Here is a 17,521-nt window from a genome sequence, read left to right on the forward strand (position 1 = left end):
CTGCAACTTTGGTGTGTGTCGTAGTTTTATATCCTACCGGTTCCATGGGAGTACTGCATTGGAGAATCAGGCTGTATTTCGTGTTCAAATTTCTGGAATGGGACTTTTAAGTCATCACTTTCTGGCTTTTGGGCAGGAATGTGACCCACCAAGGCATAGATGACCACACATTGCTCCCACAAGTACAGCAGCCATTGATTCTGTGAAGCCTAATCAAACACTTCACAGGTTTAATGTGCTGAATTTTGTTTTTGTGGGCTGACACAACACACGCAACGAAAGAATGGAAGGTTTTGCTGTTCAATAGAATGGATTTAACAGGGAAGGACTTGTTTGATCTCGTGCACACTATTTATGACATCCCGTGCTATTGCAAATGGTGTCATCCTATAAAACCTTGTAATTGTACATCCAGCTGATGCAACCTATCCCTCAGGAACATAATGTTCCAGCTGTCATTTGCTTAATGTGTCTTTCAACTGTATATAGCCTGATCCTGTATATGCTCCCTGTGGTGAGCTGGGAGTATTGTGTTTCATTAATGCAATGGTAATCTTTGGATTCACTTCTGTCAAAGGCTTCTGCACCTCAGCAAGGATCAGAGGAGACACATCAGCAACGCCTTCCTGAGAAAAGCAGAGTTGCCAAAGGCAGGCTTTGCACTCATAGTGTCACACACTTATTTAGTACAGCAGCAGGCTCTTCGGCCCATCACATCTGAACTAGACATCTCCTGTTAAAACATGTCCAAAGATAATAATGCCAACATTATAACTCTCTGAGCCGTGGTTTTTTTTTTATTGGAGACTGCAGAGATATTTAATTCAGGAATTAAAAATTACAGGGGGCATTTGCAGGGTAAATTCAAGTTCAAGATTACTTTTTTGGCATTGGCATGCACACACGGGGTAAAAATGACATGAAAAATAGCATTTTGCAATAGTATACAAACGGCACAAACATAAATTAAAATAAATTTAAATTACCATTCATTATATATAATTTATGTGAGCAGAAATAAGCAATATAATGTCACTAGTGCAAGCTGAGAGGGACAAAAATATATAGTCCAAGGTAGAGTTAGGATTAACAGAAAACAGAGAGGTCACAAACCAGGACCCGTAGATTTAATGGGTAGTAGACTGGAGAAAAACGACTTCACTTGACGGGTTGTGGTGGGGAGGGAGAGGTATCGTTGGAACTCGTTGTCTGAGGCTGAAGCCCCACCACCGCCCCCCTCCTCACATTTGAAAGGAACCTTGTTCAACACTTGACTCGCTGGGACTGAGAGCTGAGGAGACACAGGCAACTGCGGATGCTGGAATGACCTGGGAGGCTAGATCAATGTTTTGTTGATTTTTGTCTATCATGGATAAGACGGGCGGATTAGCCTCCATCTGTAATTTCTATGATTCTATGAGAAGATGCAACTGAGGCCTTTCTTGACCATGTTAAAATAAAAACTCCCTCAATTTGTGGAACATGATTGGTGCCCCCAAATGACTTCTAAAGCAAATTAAATCTTACCACCAATGGTGAAAATTCTGGTTCAGTGAATACACACTCATTTTCCATCATGCCAGCAGCACCAGGAGGCAGAGAATGTTAAGAAAAAACATGAAGTCCAACATGGAGCTTATTAGCATCATTTTCAACACTCCAGTCAGTCTAGCGCTAGTTAGTGGTGCGGCTAACAAATTCGATCAATGACACAAACTGCAGGTTCGATGGATGGGCATCTCTGTTCAATGTTACCACTGTTCTGACCCCCAACATTTCTTACTAGCAGCAGAATCTTGCAACTTTTACCATAGGAAGTTAAAGCTTTTGTTTTACGTGTTTAGCTTATATTCCTGTATGGACGGTAAGTGGAAGGGATCTAGGTTGAAGAACGTGATGGAACTGGGAGCACATTTCTGTCCAAATAGCCTGGGAGTATGTAAGTACTTCAGGCTACTCTTAAGGGATAATAGGCCTTATGTGAAAAGTCCCTAAATCGAGCGTTGTACCTCACATGACTGAAGTATCCCATTCTGGTTTTGTGTCATTGTGGAAGGCTTGTGAATTTTATGTCCAGAAATAAACATATAAGAATGATATTAGCTAAAATTCCATTCTTTCCATATTTTTAGGACTTTTTAAAAATCCAAAATAATACTTTTCATCTTCTAAAAACAATATAATATTTTTTATTTTTATTTATTTATATTGACATACAATGTGGAATAGGCCCTTCATGCCATGCTCCTCAGTAACCCCCGATTTAATCACAGCCTAATCACGGAACAGTTTAAAATGACCGATTAACCTACCAACCGGCACATCTTTGGACTGTGGGAGGAAACCGGAGCACCTGGAGGAAATCCATGTGGTCACTCGTACAAACTCCTTACAAGCAGCTGTGGGATTTGAACCCTGGTCTCTGGAACTGTAAAGCGCAATACTAACCACTGACCTACTGTGCAGACCCATCCCTCCCAGTTACCAATATTGCTTGCTATAATAAATATCATTCCGCATCTTTGTGTATACATTTGCAATTACACATTTTCTTTATACAAAAATACTTTGAACCCACATTTCTAAATATCATACACAAAATGCTGGAGGAACTCAGCAGGCCAGGCATCATATATGAAAAAAGCACTGCTGAAGGGTCTTGGCCTGAAACGTCGACTGTACATTTTTCAATAGATGCTGCCTGGCCTGCTGAGTTCCTTCAGCATTCTGTGTGTGTTGCTTGGATTGCCAGCATCTGCAGATTTTCTCTTTTTCCTAAATATCATACCTATTGTACCCAAATGCTGCCTACTATAGGCATTGGACACACTAAAAGTTTTCAAAGAGAACATTAATAATTTACAAATGCTTTTCACCTGGTGTATTTAATATAGATTTTTAAATGTTGTTCATTCAATGAATATGTTTTTTTCATTGGTTAAATTCCATTATTTTGTATTTTTTCTCTTTTTGAGCACATCTGACAATAACATTATCTTATTTTTTTGTACTAAATTGGTTAAGCAATCTATGTTGACCTTAGCTGGTAAGACTGCATGCACTCAAATTGCTGCTGCACAGAAACATCAAAGGTGGACTTCCTCACAACACATTTAGTACTAATGTAACTGGATATCAAAATGAATCAAAGTGAGAATTTCTTAGTAGTTTTCTGGTAATCCTAACATCAGTCCCTTTCATCTGTTCTACAACTGTGGCACCGCATTAATTGGAACGCCTTTAAAGGCATTCACTGCTTTTACATGCTTGCATCTCAAAGGAATTTTTTACTGTTATAGAAATTCAAGCATTTATCGAAATAGCAACTTGCTTGTCTGACAATTGATTAGGGTACATTTAGTTTCCTAAAATAGGAAGGTTTGGGTTGGGTTGGAAGTTAAAATTTTTGGAAGTTCCACTTGCCGTACCTTTGCCTAATTCATTGTTTCCAAATTTAAAAGTCATAAAACATGCAGTAAATTTGTCACTAGGGGATGAATCAACTGGAAGTTATTTATGGAGAACATATTTCTCCATTTTAAGCTGATTTCTGTTTCTTGCTTCAGTCTGCTGATTTCTTTGGCCAAGGGGAACATGGAAAAAGTGGGATGAGAGACAAGGGACCAACAGATCATGAAGTGGGAATATACTTCATCCTGCCAGACAAAGTACTCTATAACCTCCACTTACTGCTTTTTATGTATATTTGCATTTGCACAATTTGTCATTCATTGATCCTGTTTACAGTTACTCTTCTATAAATTTGCTGAGTATGGCTGCTGGACAAAGGATCTCATGGTTTTATGTGGTGACATGTATGTACTCTGATAATAAATTTTACTTTGAACTTCTACATTACTCTGAAATCCAGTCTCTCAACCCTCCCAGTTTCCGGGTCTGCCCAGTTTGGCATAAGCCTGTGTCAAGGATTGTTCTTTAGAATACCTGGTGAAACAAGTTAAAACAAGCTCCAGTGATAACAGGCATAGGCATATTGACAGCTATTGGCAGTTCCATAGGGTACCAGGGAATCTCAGGAAAAGAAAGGCATACAGGTTCTATGTGACAACTTCAAACTGTGGCTCAGCTGGCAGTTATATAAAACATGTATTGTAATTATAACTTTGGCTATCTATTCTACACTGCTGTGCTTGTAGATTAATAGAATTTGACCACTTTAAAAGCTATTCACCAGATCCTTAAAAAGTCAACTCTTGAAAACAGAGGCAAGGAATATAACAAAAGGATCAGGTGTTACGAGTGGAAGCATTCAGTATGAAATAAAGTTGTTAGCACGCTGGCCCTTTCATTACTGTGCTTGGAGGGTGTTTATGTGATGCAATAAGTCACACAGTCATGGAGTCGTACACAGAGGTAAAAACTTCAGCCCAACACATCCATGCTGACCTTTCCGTCCATCTATACTAATCCCATTTGCCCAGAGTAGGGCCTTCTGTGTCTTGCTTATACAAATACCTCTTAATCTGATTCCACCAGTAGGTCCCCAATCACGGTCTGTGTCAATAACTTTTCCCCTCAAATACCCTTTAAAACTCCTTCCTTTCATCTTAACCCTAAGCTCTCCTGTTTTTAATACCCCCTACCATAAGATAAAATTTCTGACCAACACTCTTTCCACGACTCATATGATTTTCTATACTTTTTTCAGTTCACCCCTCAGCCTCCCTCATTCCAGGGTAAGCAATCACAGGCTGTTATGTTTTGCAACTCCAATACATAAAACTAATTCAAAAAGGCAAACAAGGCAGCGGAGAGGTATGAGTCTTAGTTCCTGTTTTATTTTAAGCAACGTGTGCACATATCATCCAGTCAGGATGATGCTCGCATAAAACGTTCCTTTGGTTGACTTGAATATGATTCTGGAACTGTTGGAGCCTGTGATTTGCAATTCAGAAATTGTTTGGGCGTTTCAGTGCTCTGCAGTATCCCAGACGATTCCGGGAGGCAGAGGTAGTGTGCGCGAGCCTCGTGGCGAGAAGGCTGCAAGCCGATGTTTAACTCCATTTTGCTGATTAAAGCTTCCATTGTTCGCCAATTAGAGCGATGAGAGAGATTGAAATATTCAGGTGAATGTGGAAGGGGGGCACTGGCTGCCTGCCTGTTGATCATTGAGAGACCGCTCTGCTACCAGAGAGGGAAGACTGCCTTTTGATTGCTGGTGGGGTTGCTCTGCTATGGAGAGGGGAGACTGCCTTTTGATCGCTGGTGGGGTCGCTCTGCTGCAGCAGCAGAGAAGGCTTGCCACTGTGCCCCAAGAATGTTACCCAGGTTTTCTGCGTTTTGGATATGGACCTGGACTTTAGACTTTTATCAGTCTTATAGTTTTTTTATATTGTGTTTTTCCCCCAATCTTTCTTGTTTTTTTATGTGCGTGGGAGGAGAATTGGGGGGTGGGGTTGATATGCCTGTTCCATTTTTGTTTGTTTTGTGTGGGAAGGAGGGATTTGAGGGGTTGATGATTGTGCTGCTGTTCTTTTCTTTCTTGGTTTCGTGGCTAGCTGGAGAAGAAGAATTTCAGAGCTGTATACTTTGATAATAAATGAACCTTCGAATCACGTGGCAACATCATAACATATGCAATTCACATACTCTTACATATAACCTGCAATGCATTATGTAAACAACAAAGAATGATTAATCAAACAATCATCTTCATCATCATTATGTGCTGTGTTGTATGATGAGGGTGATTTTGGTCTTCCATCTGTCTTTAATCTAGGAAGTTCTAATCTCTTCAAAACTTTTGCTTGTCCATCCTTTTGATGTAACTCAAGAACGTCATGCACTGTCGACCGTGACTCTGTCTTCCATCAATTTTTCCCAACAATATATTTATAGTATTACTCAAATATTAAATATACAACACGACTAAATCAACTCCACCCATATCTAAAGTCCTTCGGTCCTCTATCTATCCTGGACAACCACTGCACAACCACATCCTTCCTGTTGGGAGTACAAGGACTCCCAACTTGGACTCCATGGACCCCTTGCTTAATGGTATTGGTCCATGACAAAAGAAATTGCTATAACACTGGTAAAGTAATACAACTGGAACTGTATATGATAATCTAAGCACAGTCTAACTGGAGATTTGTAAGTTTGAAAAGTAACATCACCATCTGAAGCTCCTGGCCTACACGTGTGTCTTCCGTGCACTGACCTATGAAAGCAAATATGTCACATGCCTTATTCACTTCCCTGGCCACTTCCAGGGACCCAAAAGGGATTTGACGGACACTGCTTTAAAACTCTTATATTTATGCAAATCACTGCTTTGAGACTATTGCTTTGAATGTGTCTGACCTTTGGTAGAAAAATATGTGAAGAGTTGTTTTTAAAATTTTATTTTTATGAATATTAATTACACAAATTGTTTTTAAATGAAGATTTTTTAAAAGTTTTATATGTTTTTTTTTTAAAGTGTTTTTAAATGTCTTTGATGATGAGAACCATTTAGAAACACTGAAAAGGTTACTGGCTTCATGAACTGCCGGAAGGTTGCTAGGGCAGTCTGTGTGTGCCCATGACTAGTGGTGTTCTATAGAAGTCTGTGTTGGGACTGAGTCTGTTTACATTATATGTCAATGATTTGCATGATAGAATTGATGTCTTTGATGTTAAGTTTGCAGGCGATATGAAGATAGGTGGAAGGGTAGGTAGTTCTGAGGAAGTAGGGAGGCTAGAAAAGGCCTTAGACAGTTTAAGAGGTGGAATGCACTGTCAGGAAGTGTACGGCCATGCATTTTGGTAGCAGAAATAAAACGGTAGACGATTTTCTATATGGAGAGAAAATTAAAAAATCTGAGATGCAAAGGGACTTGGGAGCTCTTGTGCAGGAAACCTGAAGGTTAATTTGCAGATTGAGTCAGTGGTAAGGAAGGCAAATGCAACAATAGCATTCATCTCAAGAGGACGAGAATAAAATAACAAGGATGTAATATTAAGGCTTTATAAGGCACTGGTGAGGCCTCACTTGGAGTATTGTGAGCAGTTTTGGGCCTCTTTTCTGAGAAAGGATATGCTATCACTGGAGAGAGTTCAAAGGACTGGACAGAGTTCAAAAGAGGTTCATGAAAATGATTCCAGGATTGAATGGCTTGTCATATGAAGAGCATTTGATGGCTCTAGGCCTGTATTCACTAGAATTCAGAAGAATAATGGGGTCATCTAATTGAAACCTTTTGAAATGTGAAAGTTCTTAATAGAGTGGATGGAAGAGAGTGTAGGACCAGAAAGCACAGCCTCAGAATAGAAGGGCATCCTTTTAGAATGGAGATGAGGAGGAATTTCTTTAGCCAGTGAGTGCTGAATCTGTGGAAATCGTTGCCACGGGTAGCTGTGGAGGCAAAGTCTTTATGTTTATTTATTCAGAGGTTTTTTTTTAGATTTTTGATTGGTCATGGCACGAAGGGATACGGGGAGAAGGCAGAAGATTGGGGCTGAGGGGGAAATGGATCAGCCATGGTGAAATGGCAGAGCTGACTCGATGGGCCAAATGGTCGAATTCTGTTTCTGTATCTTATAGTCTTATGGTTGCTACTCATGATTGAATGGCCTAATGAATGGTTGCAGCAGAAGGACTGACAGTACGTTAGGAGCTGCGTACCCGCAAAAGGTAAATGCAACAGTAGGCACTTGGAGAAAGGCAAGGCCATTGAGTGATCAAATACTACAAAGGGCTAACACTCCAAACTGTTTTTTCAAATTCGTATTACGTCTCGACCTGAGTCACATCTCCATAAATATCATGGCCAATGAAATAGCTTTAAAAATATTTCCTGTGTAAATAACTGTGGTCACAATAATATTTTAAACAAATTGTGCATCAATAATTTTCAATTTCTTGCCTATTTAATTTTGACTGCTTTGCATTTTATATTTTATCTTGAAAACAATACATGAATTTTTGGTAATATTAAAATGTTAGATATTATACCTAGAGAAACAGATTGGAACAGGCCCTTCGGCCCCACTAAGCTATATTGCCCAGCAACCCACCAATTTAACCCGAAACTAATCAAAGGACAGTGACAGGAGGGAGGAGAAGATGGCGACGCGACGCAATGTGCGTGGCCGTTCCGAATGATATCGTATGTGTAACTAGGGGCCGTGCACAATCCTGATTTGATGGAGACAGCTGTGAGAAGCACGGAGGAACGCCTGGAGTAACTTCTGAATGCCTGCTTTGCTGCCGCTGCTACTGTGTGATTAAGAATCTCCGGAGGGGAAGGCCCCAAATCCTCAGCTTTGCCTATTGCTGGGGCCAGGGTCGAAGCGCTCGGCAGAGATGGTGCGCGGTGGTCGGTGCTGGTCGGAGGCTCGGAGTTTTCTGACAGACTCAGAGTCGGACTGTGGTCGGATACTTCCAGTATGCTGCATCAGCAAGTTGGCGGCGCTGGACGTTCACTGTCTGCGTGAGATGATGGGACTTTTGAGAGACTTTGAGACTTTTACTGTGCCATGGTCTGTTCTTATCAAATTACAGTATTGCTTTGCACTGTTGTAACTATATGTTATCATTATGTGGTTTTTGTTAGTTTTTAAGTTGGTTTGTCATGTGTTTCTGTGATATCATTCTGGCAAAACATTGTATTATTTCTTAATGCATGCATTACTAAATGACAATAAAAGAGGACTGCATGTCCTTAGAATGTAATTTACAATGAACAATGAACCTACTAACTGGCATGTCTTTGGACTGTGGGGAAAAAGAAACAGCGCACCCGGGGGAAACCCATGAGCACATGGGAAGAACGTACAAACTTTCTTACAGAGGAAACTAAAATTCAACTCCAAACCCTGCATCTCAAGCTGTAATAGCAGCATGCTAACTGTTATGCTAGTATGTTAATTGTGACCTTAAATTAAACAAGTAGGTTAATATCTTAGGAGAAATATCAAAATCAACAAACAGCTTTTTGTTTTATTAGCTCATTATACAGTGCAGTAAATACCCTAATAGTGTATTCTACTCTAAAACATGCCTGCAAGACATCTTCTTCTTTGATGTTGCAATTTTAATTTGAATATGATAGACAAAATGAAACAGCCAATGATCATGTTCTCAACTATTAAGGCAACAAACTGATAATCTCCAAGGGAAAAATAAAAGGGCATTTTGAAAATCTATAGAGTGGAAGGATGGGATAAACACAGAGAAGCATTAAAGAGAGATGATGAGAGAAGTAAGTGGAGGAGAATAAGAAAGATGAGATGTTAGTTTGTATTTTATAGTCAATGTACAGCAAGAGCTTCACTGCTATGAGTTAAAGTCAAATTTGATTAAAATATTTGTTAACCAACAAGTGTTATTTTTAATCCATGGTTCAACCATGGGAAATTCAAAGCAAGTACCTAACATGCATATAAAAATCAACAGCACACCATTTTTAAAAGCCATGCCTCTTTTCTTTAAAAGCCAGCTCCTGAAATTAATGCAGTGTCTATACATCACAGTCATTGTCTAGAAATGGGAACAATCACTAGGATAAACATGCAAGTGGTTTCCATCTGAAAGAAAATGGATATGCTGGACCCTCCAGCAATGATAAGGTTGAGCTCCCTTTCAGTAACCCAGCTGCAAGTGCTAATCCTCCAGTCAAAGGCTGCTTCAACAGTTGCAGCCTACAGCATTTGTGGGTTTCATCTCTGCATATCCTTTGTCACCACTGTGTATATCCAGCATAAAAAGTGTTGTGCTTTGCTGTATAATTTTTGACTTCAGGTCTTTGCTTTTCCAAGTCAACTACTGATCCAATCAAAAAGACTAGGTTTGTGTAAACAGGACGCAGAAACAAAATAAAACTGTGGAACATTGCCTCTGGAATTTGCTTTTCTGAGAAAGATTTTGTTTTCTGGTGCTGCTTGAAACACACAGCACTCCCAACTTATCACCTTAAGAAAGCATATTACAGCTGTGCCTCTCAGCTGCTCACTCCCCCTCAAAGCATCCAAACCACTGTACCAACCCCCAAGAATTTATAACAGGTCACATTATAAATCATAAGCATGCATTTGAACAGGACACCTTGTGAGGGAAGCAACAAGACTTAGTATTTACTGTCTGTACTTCCAGTCTAGACTGCACTCTAAACTCTACATCTAGGGCATAATCAAGGACTCAGGAATACCAGCAAAACAAAGTGAAATAAAATCTAAACATACACAAAAGAATATTATTCAAATGAATTAGAAATTAGTCCAGTTATTTAAAAATAAATGTGAACATTAAGCTTATTTATTCCATTGATGTATGTTCATGTGTAGCATTCAAAGCCCTATATTCCTGCCAATGGAGTGGAGCGATGTTGGTTATAGATCACCCCATGGTTTCAATTAATGGCACACCTTTACAACACCACATTTTTTCTGATGGTGATTGTAATAATGTTAATTATGTCTTCACCTGGGTAATTTTTTTTTGTCATGTCTTTAGAATACTCACTTTTGTCGGTCTTACAAAAGCTTTGGACTTTTTAGATAGCGTTGGATGGAATTGTGTTCTGTTGAGTTCCTCATGCTCACCACCTGCATAATTCCTGCAGTTACACTTTCTTTACATAGCTGTGTGGGTCTAATTGAGTTGAAGCCCTCACTGCTGCAGCTCTCTCACCTGGCAATGATTAGGTTTTAGATGGTGGGTCCTGAAACATTGCTTCCACTCAATACTGTAAGAACCTCCCAAATGTCTTTGATGATCAGACAGTCAAGATTTATTTAGATAATACACAAAAAGAAGTGCCAAACAAAATAGAAAGTGATAAATGAATAAAGTATAATATATGAATAAAGTAAAATAAAAAAGGAGTAATCACTTCCCTTTTCGATCAAGGTTGATGACCCCATTCGTATGAAGTCTCATTGTCTATGCCAGGTAACGTTGGCATAAAGACTTGAGACCAAGTGTGAATTGCCCGTCCAGCCCCTCAGCTCAAGGTTTTCGTGTTTCAGCACTGGAATCAGTGTGGAGTCCAGTAGCAGAGTCACACCAGCACCTAACTCCCTACTTTGTCTGACTTTTGAAACGTACAATGGTGTCATGCGGTGACAAGTTGTCCCACAAATGGTTTAAGTTCAAGATCTTAAAAATGTAACCAAAGTGAACTTCAATCATCCTCCAAGAGAACCACAACATTTGTCATGGTTTGGGAACTCGTGTGCCTCAATGACCCGGACAGCTACGTTGGCTGGAGTCAGGGATTTGTGCTTTGGCTCTTGGTAGGGTCAGACCAAGAGTGGTCCACCAGTCAACCTCGAATGGTAAAGCAAAATTGTTATGGAAAAAACAAAGAAGAATCCTTCTACATCCGAGTGCGATGGTATTTCTGAATCTCTACCAGGGACTTGCATGACTGACAGTAGTGAAAACTGAGAAGTTACTGACATGATGAAGACCGCCAGAGATGGAGGACTTTCACTGGTGCCCCAAGTGCCAGCAGCATAACAGGCAATGCTTCAAACTTTATTCATGATAAAAATATTTACAAGAACAATCTGTGCAATGTCTTTTTATTGTTACAGTCATAGAAAATGTGTTAAGTAGTGTTCAATTATATTTCTTAAAACCAATTACACTATTGCCACTTGTGTGTCATAGGCACACATGTATACACCAGGTATTATTGTCATGAAAATTAGCTTTTTAGAGCAGCAGCACAATATATAACGAACACAATAAACATAAAGTTATCCACTGAGCTAGTGACCACAGATAAGCGTGTTTCAAAGCTCTGGCATGAAAAGTTGAAACTACCTATTCAATCTGAAACATGGAAAAATAATTGTGCATTCATAAATGTTTATAAAATTACTATTATGTCGCATAATTACGGACCTGGAAGGCCATTTAGGTCCCATTGTGTCATCTATCTAGTGTCATGTTGAGAAGTCTGCCTCCACCGAAATAGTTAGAACAATGCAACACAGATGGGGACAATCCTACCTATAAGGGCTCTTTGATGCAGCCATTCAATCGATCTAAATCTACTGCCCTTTTCACACAGCTTTGTTAAATCTTTTCCAACAAATACAACTCAGTTTTGCATTTTAACTACGACCCTGCTTTATTTCCCTTTCAGGTGGTACATCTGAGATCACATTAACTCTCTGTGTAATATCAGAGGTTCCCCACATTACCATTCGTCGGGCAGATGGGGCTCGTCAGCTGTGGTTGGCAGCTCACCTGGGTCTCCCAAGTTCAGGGGCTCAGCTCAGGGCTAATAGCCCTGACTGGGTTGCGGCTACACCCACTCATGGGGAAGGCTTTAGGAGTAAATCCCCAAGAAAAATCCAGAACTGGAGTCCCTAAGACAGTCCTACATTGAGTTCAACTCTGATTATCCACACGTGCGATGCCGCTGGTAGTAAACTGTATCAGTCTTTGCCAGTCCTTTGGATTCATCGGCTGTATGGAGTGGGGGAAGCCTGCTGCAGGGGCAACAGCTTGCTCCCCATATCGTACTGCCCTAGCTTGCATATCACATAGTCAGCCGGGACACAACATCCATGGTCAACCCCGAACAGCAGAGGGCCTGAAGTATTACCTTTGCCAATTGAATCTGTGTTCTTAAGTTATTATTTCTTCTTTTACTCTAGCCACTTGTACCTAATTACGTATGATCACTCTGCATAAGTACTTAATGGCAAACTTAACTCTCCATCTGTCATGGTGCCTCTGATATCACACAGCTGCTTATTCATTTCCTTTGAAGACCGTTGTTCCCATCAAATCAATCACCATCCTCCATATATGTAAACCTTATACTTGCTTTTATATTTGTATCTCAGGCACAATGAGCCCAAAGACACAAATTTATTTAGTATAAGGAGATTCAAAGCAGAAAATCTGCAACAGAAGTATAATACTGTTGCACGTAAAAGGTTAAGTAGTTATGAACAATAAATAGCCACATGCAATCTTTTCTAATCCTGCTCTGCTTCCAGTCTCCCCAAAGACATAATTTAATAGTATTGTACTATTCGCTGTGGTTACAGAGACACCTCCAGCATTAGTATTAAGATTTAAAAAGCTGACAATGGTCCTTACAGATTGTTTGAATGTATAGCAGTAATCACAGAGATCTGCACAACTCTACTGGTTAAATAAAATTTACCTGCAACAGAGAAGCACCACAATGTAGAAACTGTAGTCCTGCCTCAGCTGAATCGATCCCTCCTGCAGCTAGGATTGGAAACCCCGGTATTGCCCGACCAATGTTAGATATTGCTTTTAAAGCTATTGGCCTCACTGCAGTCCCTAGAAAGTAAGACCACAGATTAACATGGACCTTGTGGTAGAACAGTCATGTTTTGATTTCCAATGCAATGTTGCTCCATTAAAGTTAAAATGATATACTTACAGACATTCACAGAAAATCTATGGATTAATTCAGGAAAGGATGAAATGAAAGTGCATATGTCTCAAAAACAAATCTTTGGTTTACAAATGTAGCAAATCCTTTATGCATGATGCATGACATTTTGAAGGGTCTTGAAATTCGTATAAAGGATGAAAATAAATTGAAAGTTGCATTCATAATACTCAAAGAAATACTCCCACTTCACTGAATAAAAAATGCATGTCAAAATGTAAGTTGCTATTTGAGTACAATAGTATAATATAGACTTTAGAATTCTGATTCTTACAGGTAATTACTGAATGAAATTTCATATTTCATAGCATCTTGAAAAATGTGATGATAATTTAACTCAAAAGAAAGGTGCAGGGTGCTACATAGAGCTTGGAGAACAAATATTAAAAAAAACCTTCAAAATTCATCAGCATCATTAATACACTTCTCAGAATTAATTAATATAATCTGATTATACAGAACAATTGTTCTTTTAATTTTTAGACTAGCTATTTTTCAGTTGTGTTATAATGTTATCTTATTAACCATTGTAATGCAGAAGTGTTTTTGTCTTCTCTGATCTATTGGTATCCAATATGAGAACAGCCTCATTGTGTAAAAGCTTCTCCATAAAGTGGACGTGTATTCTGCCAAACCTACTTCTTGAAGCAAGTGAAAGCCCAGCAGAGACATGAAAATCTGCAGATGCTGGAAATCCAAGGAACACACACAAAATGCTGGAGGAACTCAGCAGGTCAGGCAACATCGATGGAAAAGGATAGACAGTCAACATTTCAGGCCAAGACCCTTCGTCAGGACTGAGAAGTAAGGGGGAAGATCCCAGGTTAAAAATGTCGGGGGAGAGGAAAGGGGCTAACCTGATGACAATTGAGACCTGTCATAAATTGGCAGACCGCTTTGTCGAGCCCCTCCACACTATCCACCACAAGCGGAACTTCAGACGGCCAAACATTTTAATTCCGGTTCCCATTCCCGTTCCGACATGTCAGTCTCCTCTTACGCCAAGATGATGCCAGTCTCAGGTTGGAGGAGCAACACTTTATATTCTGCCTGGGTACTCTCCAACCCGATGGCATGAATATCGATTTCTCCTTCCGGTAAACCAATTGTCCCCCTTCCTCCATTCCCCATTCTGACACTTTGCTTATTCTCACCTGCCTATTACTTCCCCTGGGTCCTCTCCTCCTTCCCTTTCTCCTATGGTCCACTCTCCTCTCCTATCAGATTCTTTCTTCTCCAGCCCTTGACCTTTCCCACAATCTTGGCTTCACCCATCACCTTCCAGCTAGCTTCCTTCCCCTCCCCCCACTTTTTTGTTCTGGCATCTTCCCCCTTCCTTCTCAGTCATAAGAAGGGTCTTGGCCCAGAACATCGACTGTTTATTTCTTTCCATAAATGCTAACCAACCTGCTGAGTTCCTCCAATGTTTTGCATGTCTTGCTTTGGATTTCCAACATCTGCAGACTTTCTCATGTTGAGGGAAATCAATCTTACCACCTCATATAAACATATTTAATCACCTTATATTTCTCAAATATCGCAAACTGTAACACAGAAATAGAGGTTTTTAAAGCATATCAACAGTGGAAATTTATATTCTAGTCTATTTTTGGATCTTGGTATATTCAATATTTGCAAACAACATGCCTGTAAATTCATCCCCTGTCTGTAGTGCTAAATACCTAAATGGTAGTGAAAGGAGATTGTCTTCTCTCCTCCAAATTGTTATATTTTGTAACTCCAGGAAATAATCAAAAAAAAAACACCCCTGAGCCAGGGATAACTCATCTCTACTCTTAGTTTTGTCTTTACTTTTAGTGAGATGTGTGTCTACGAAGAGGTGATGTAATGACATATGCCATTCATGCACCTTGTATATACAACTCATAATGACTTATATCAACAAAAAAACAGTACATCTACAATATTACTCAAATATTTTATAGGCATCTGTTAGTCTCATGAGACTAAGGATTTGCGCCTTGGAAGGTTTCCAGGGCGCAGGCCTGGCCGAGGTTGTATGGAAGACTGGCAGTTGCCCATGCTGTAAGTCTCCCCTCTCCACACCACCAATGTTGTCCAAGGGAAGGGCACTAGGGCCGATACAGCTTGACACTGGTGTCGTTGCAGAGCAATGTGTGGTTAAGTGCTTTACTCAAGGACACAACATGCTGCCTCAGCTGAGGCTCAAACTAGCGACCTTCAGATCACTAGACTGACACATTAACCACTTGGCCACGCGCCAATACACTCAAATATTACTTAAATATTAAATACACAGCACTTCCCTGCTTAGCTATTATCTCCAACTCAATATAGAAAGCATCTCAGCTATACAGTATATACAGTATACTACATAATACAACTACTGTACAGGCATCCACAGCATAGTAAATTTTAAATGGTCCCATTCAGACCTAAAGATTTAATCACTGCGATGGATTTATTACACCTGTGGGATAACATCTTTCCTGACAAGGTGGAGAGTGGGTCATTACTTGACAGGTGAGACTTGTGGTGATGAAACAATCTCAGGTTCTGCGGCCTCTTCTGTGGTGCTTGTAGGAATTGACTTTGGGACTGTAGAAGATGGTTCTGACAGCTCTGAACATCGTTCTTCTCTAATAGTTGACTCTGCTCTCCTCAAGTGATTGATGTGTCATCTCCAGATGACATCAGATGCAATCTGCACTGTGTAGGAGAGTGGTCCAGTTCTGTCCTTAATCCTTCTGAGTATCCACTTTTGATCACCTCTGAAGTCCCTCGCCAGGACTGCTTGTCTAGAAGTGAAACAATAAACCTCCTTGTTTGAGGAGCCCCAAATTTGTCTCAGCTGTTTGTCCTTCTGATATTGTTTTTGAGGAGATCTAAGCATGAGTGCAAGGGACAACCCAGGAACAGCATAGCTGGTGAGTTGTTGATAGTGGAGTGTGCTACGTTATGATATCGAAGGAGGAAATTGGTGAGCTTCTGATTCAGTGTTAGTGAGTGTGTTCTGCTGTCATTGTTTGTAGTGCATTCTTTAGATCTGGGCAAACCTTTCTACCAAGCCATTTGTAGCTGGGTGGTACAGTGCAGATGTAATGTGCCTTACTCCATTCATTTTCAGGAATGACTGAATTGTTCTGCAACCAAATGTGGTCCACTGTCATTGACTAAGCGTTCTGCAACACTATCCTTGAGAAGAGGCTTCTCAACACATCAACAGTGTCTGAGGCTGTATGAAGGCTATTGAAACACTTCTGGCCACTTTGTAGCTGCATCCACTATTCCACCAAGAAATTTGTTCCCAGGAGTAGCCCAGAACAATCCACATAATCCTTCGCCAGGGCAATACAGGCCATTCCCAGGGATGGAGAGGTGCTGCTCCTGGCATCCTCTGAACGTGTTGCTGATCTATCCCAGGCCACCAGACAAAACTTTGAGCCAACATTTTCATCTTGGTCATGCCCAGATGATCAGCATGCAGCTCCTCCAACACTTTCACTCTCTAGTTGGATGATACTATAAATCTCAATTCCCACATATGCAATTTGGCACTGGTAAAAATAGGGGAACTAGAGATTCTTCTCCATGTTCCAGCCATTTTAGTTGGCCATGTAGACCTGAGACAGTATGGGGTCTTTTCTGGTTTCTCTTTGGATCACCTTTGATGTAAGAGGGAGAATTTCGACTTGCATTACAGAGAATGCATCAAAAGGAGTGTCCCTTTTTTTTGTAAATTTCTCAGGTATTTCCTATTCCAAGTGTAAACTGTACAAACCATCAGCACTTCCATGATTAGTTATACTCTTGAAATTCAATCTTGTAATTGTGTACTTCAAGAAACAGAGCCCATCTTTGCCTTTATGCTGCTGCTGTTAGTGGAACATACTTCTGCGGATTGAAAAGGGGCACTAGTGGTTGATGATCAGTAATGAGGGGAAACTCTCTCCCATACAAGTATTGGTTGAAACATTTTACACCTCAAACCAGACTCAAGGCCTCTCTGTCAGTCTGTGCATAAATTTATTCTGCAGCGGTAACGGAACATGAAGCAAAGGCTGTGGGGCATTCACCTCCATCACTCATAACATGTGACAATGCTGCACCTATACCATAAAGCGAGACATCACAGGCAAGCTTCA

At 40.2% G+C, this 17,521-nt stretch overlaps 1 protein-coding gene across 1 annotated transcript in view; it reads right to left on the minus strand.

Moving 5' to 3' along the window:
- The window catches only part of LOC140205806 (dihydropyrimidine dehydrogenase [NADP(+)]-like), a 927,724-nt gene that overhangs the window by 142,326 nt on the left and 767,877 nt on the right, over positions 1-17,521 (minus strand). The window contains exon 19 of the mRNA XM_072273510.1: positions 13,137-13,279. Within this exon, the coding sequence (XP_072129611.1) occupies positions 13,137-13,279 (143 nt within the window). The remainder of the gene's footprint in view (positions 1-13,136; positions 13,280-17,521) is intronic.

This window comes from Mobula birostris, chromosome 12 (genome assembly GCF_030028105.1).
Source record: "Mobula birostris isolate sMobBir1 chromosome 12, sMobBir1.hap1, whole genome shotgun sequence".
In the NCBI taxonomy this organism is placed as follows: Eukaryota; Metazoa; Chordata; class Chondrichthyes; order Myliobatiformes; family Myliobatidae; genus Mobula; species Mobula birostris.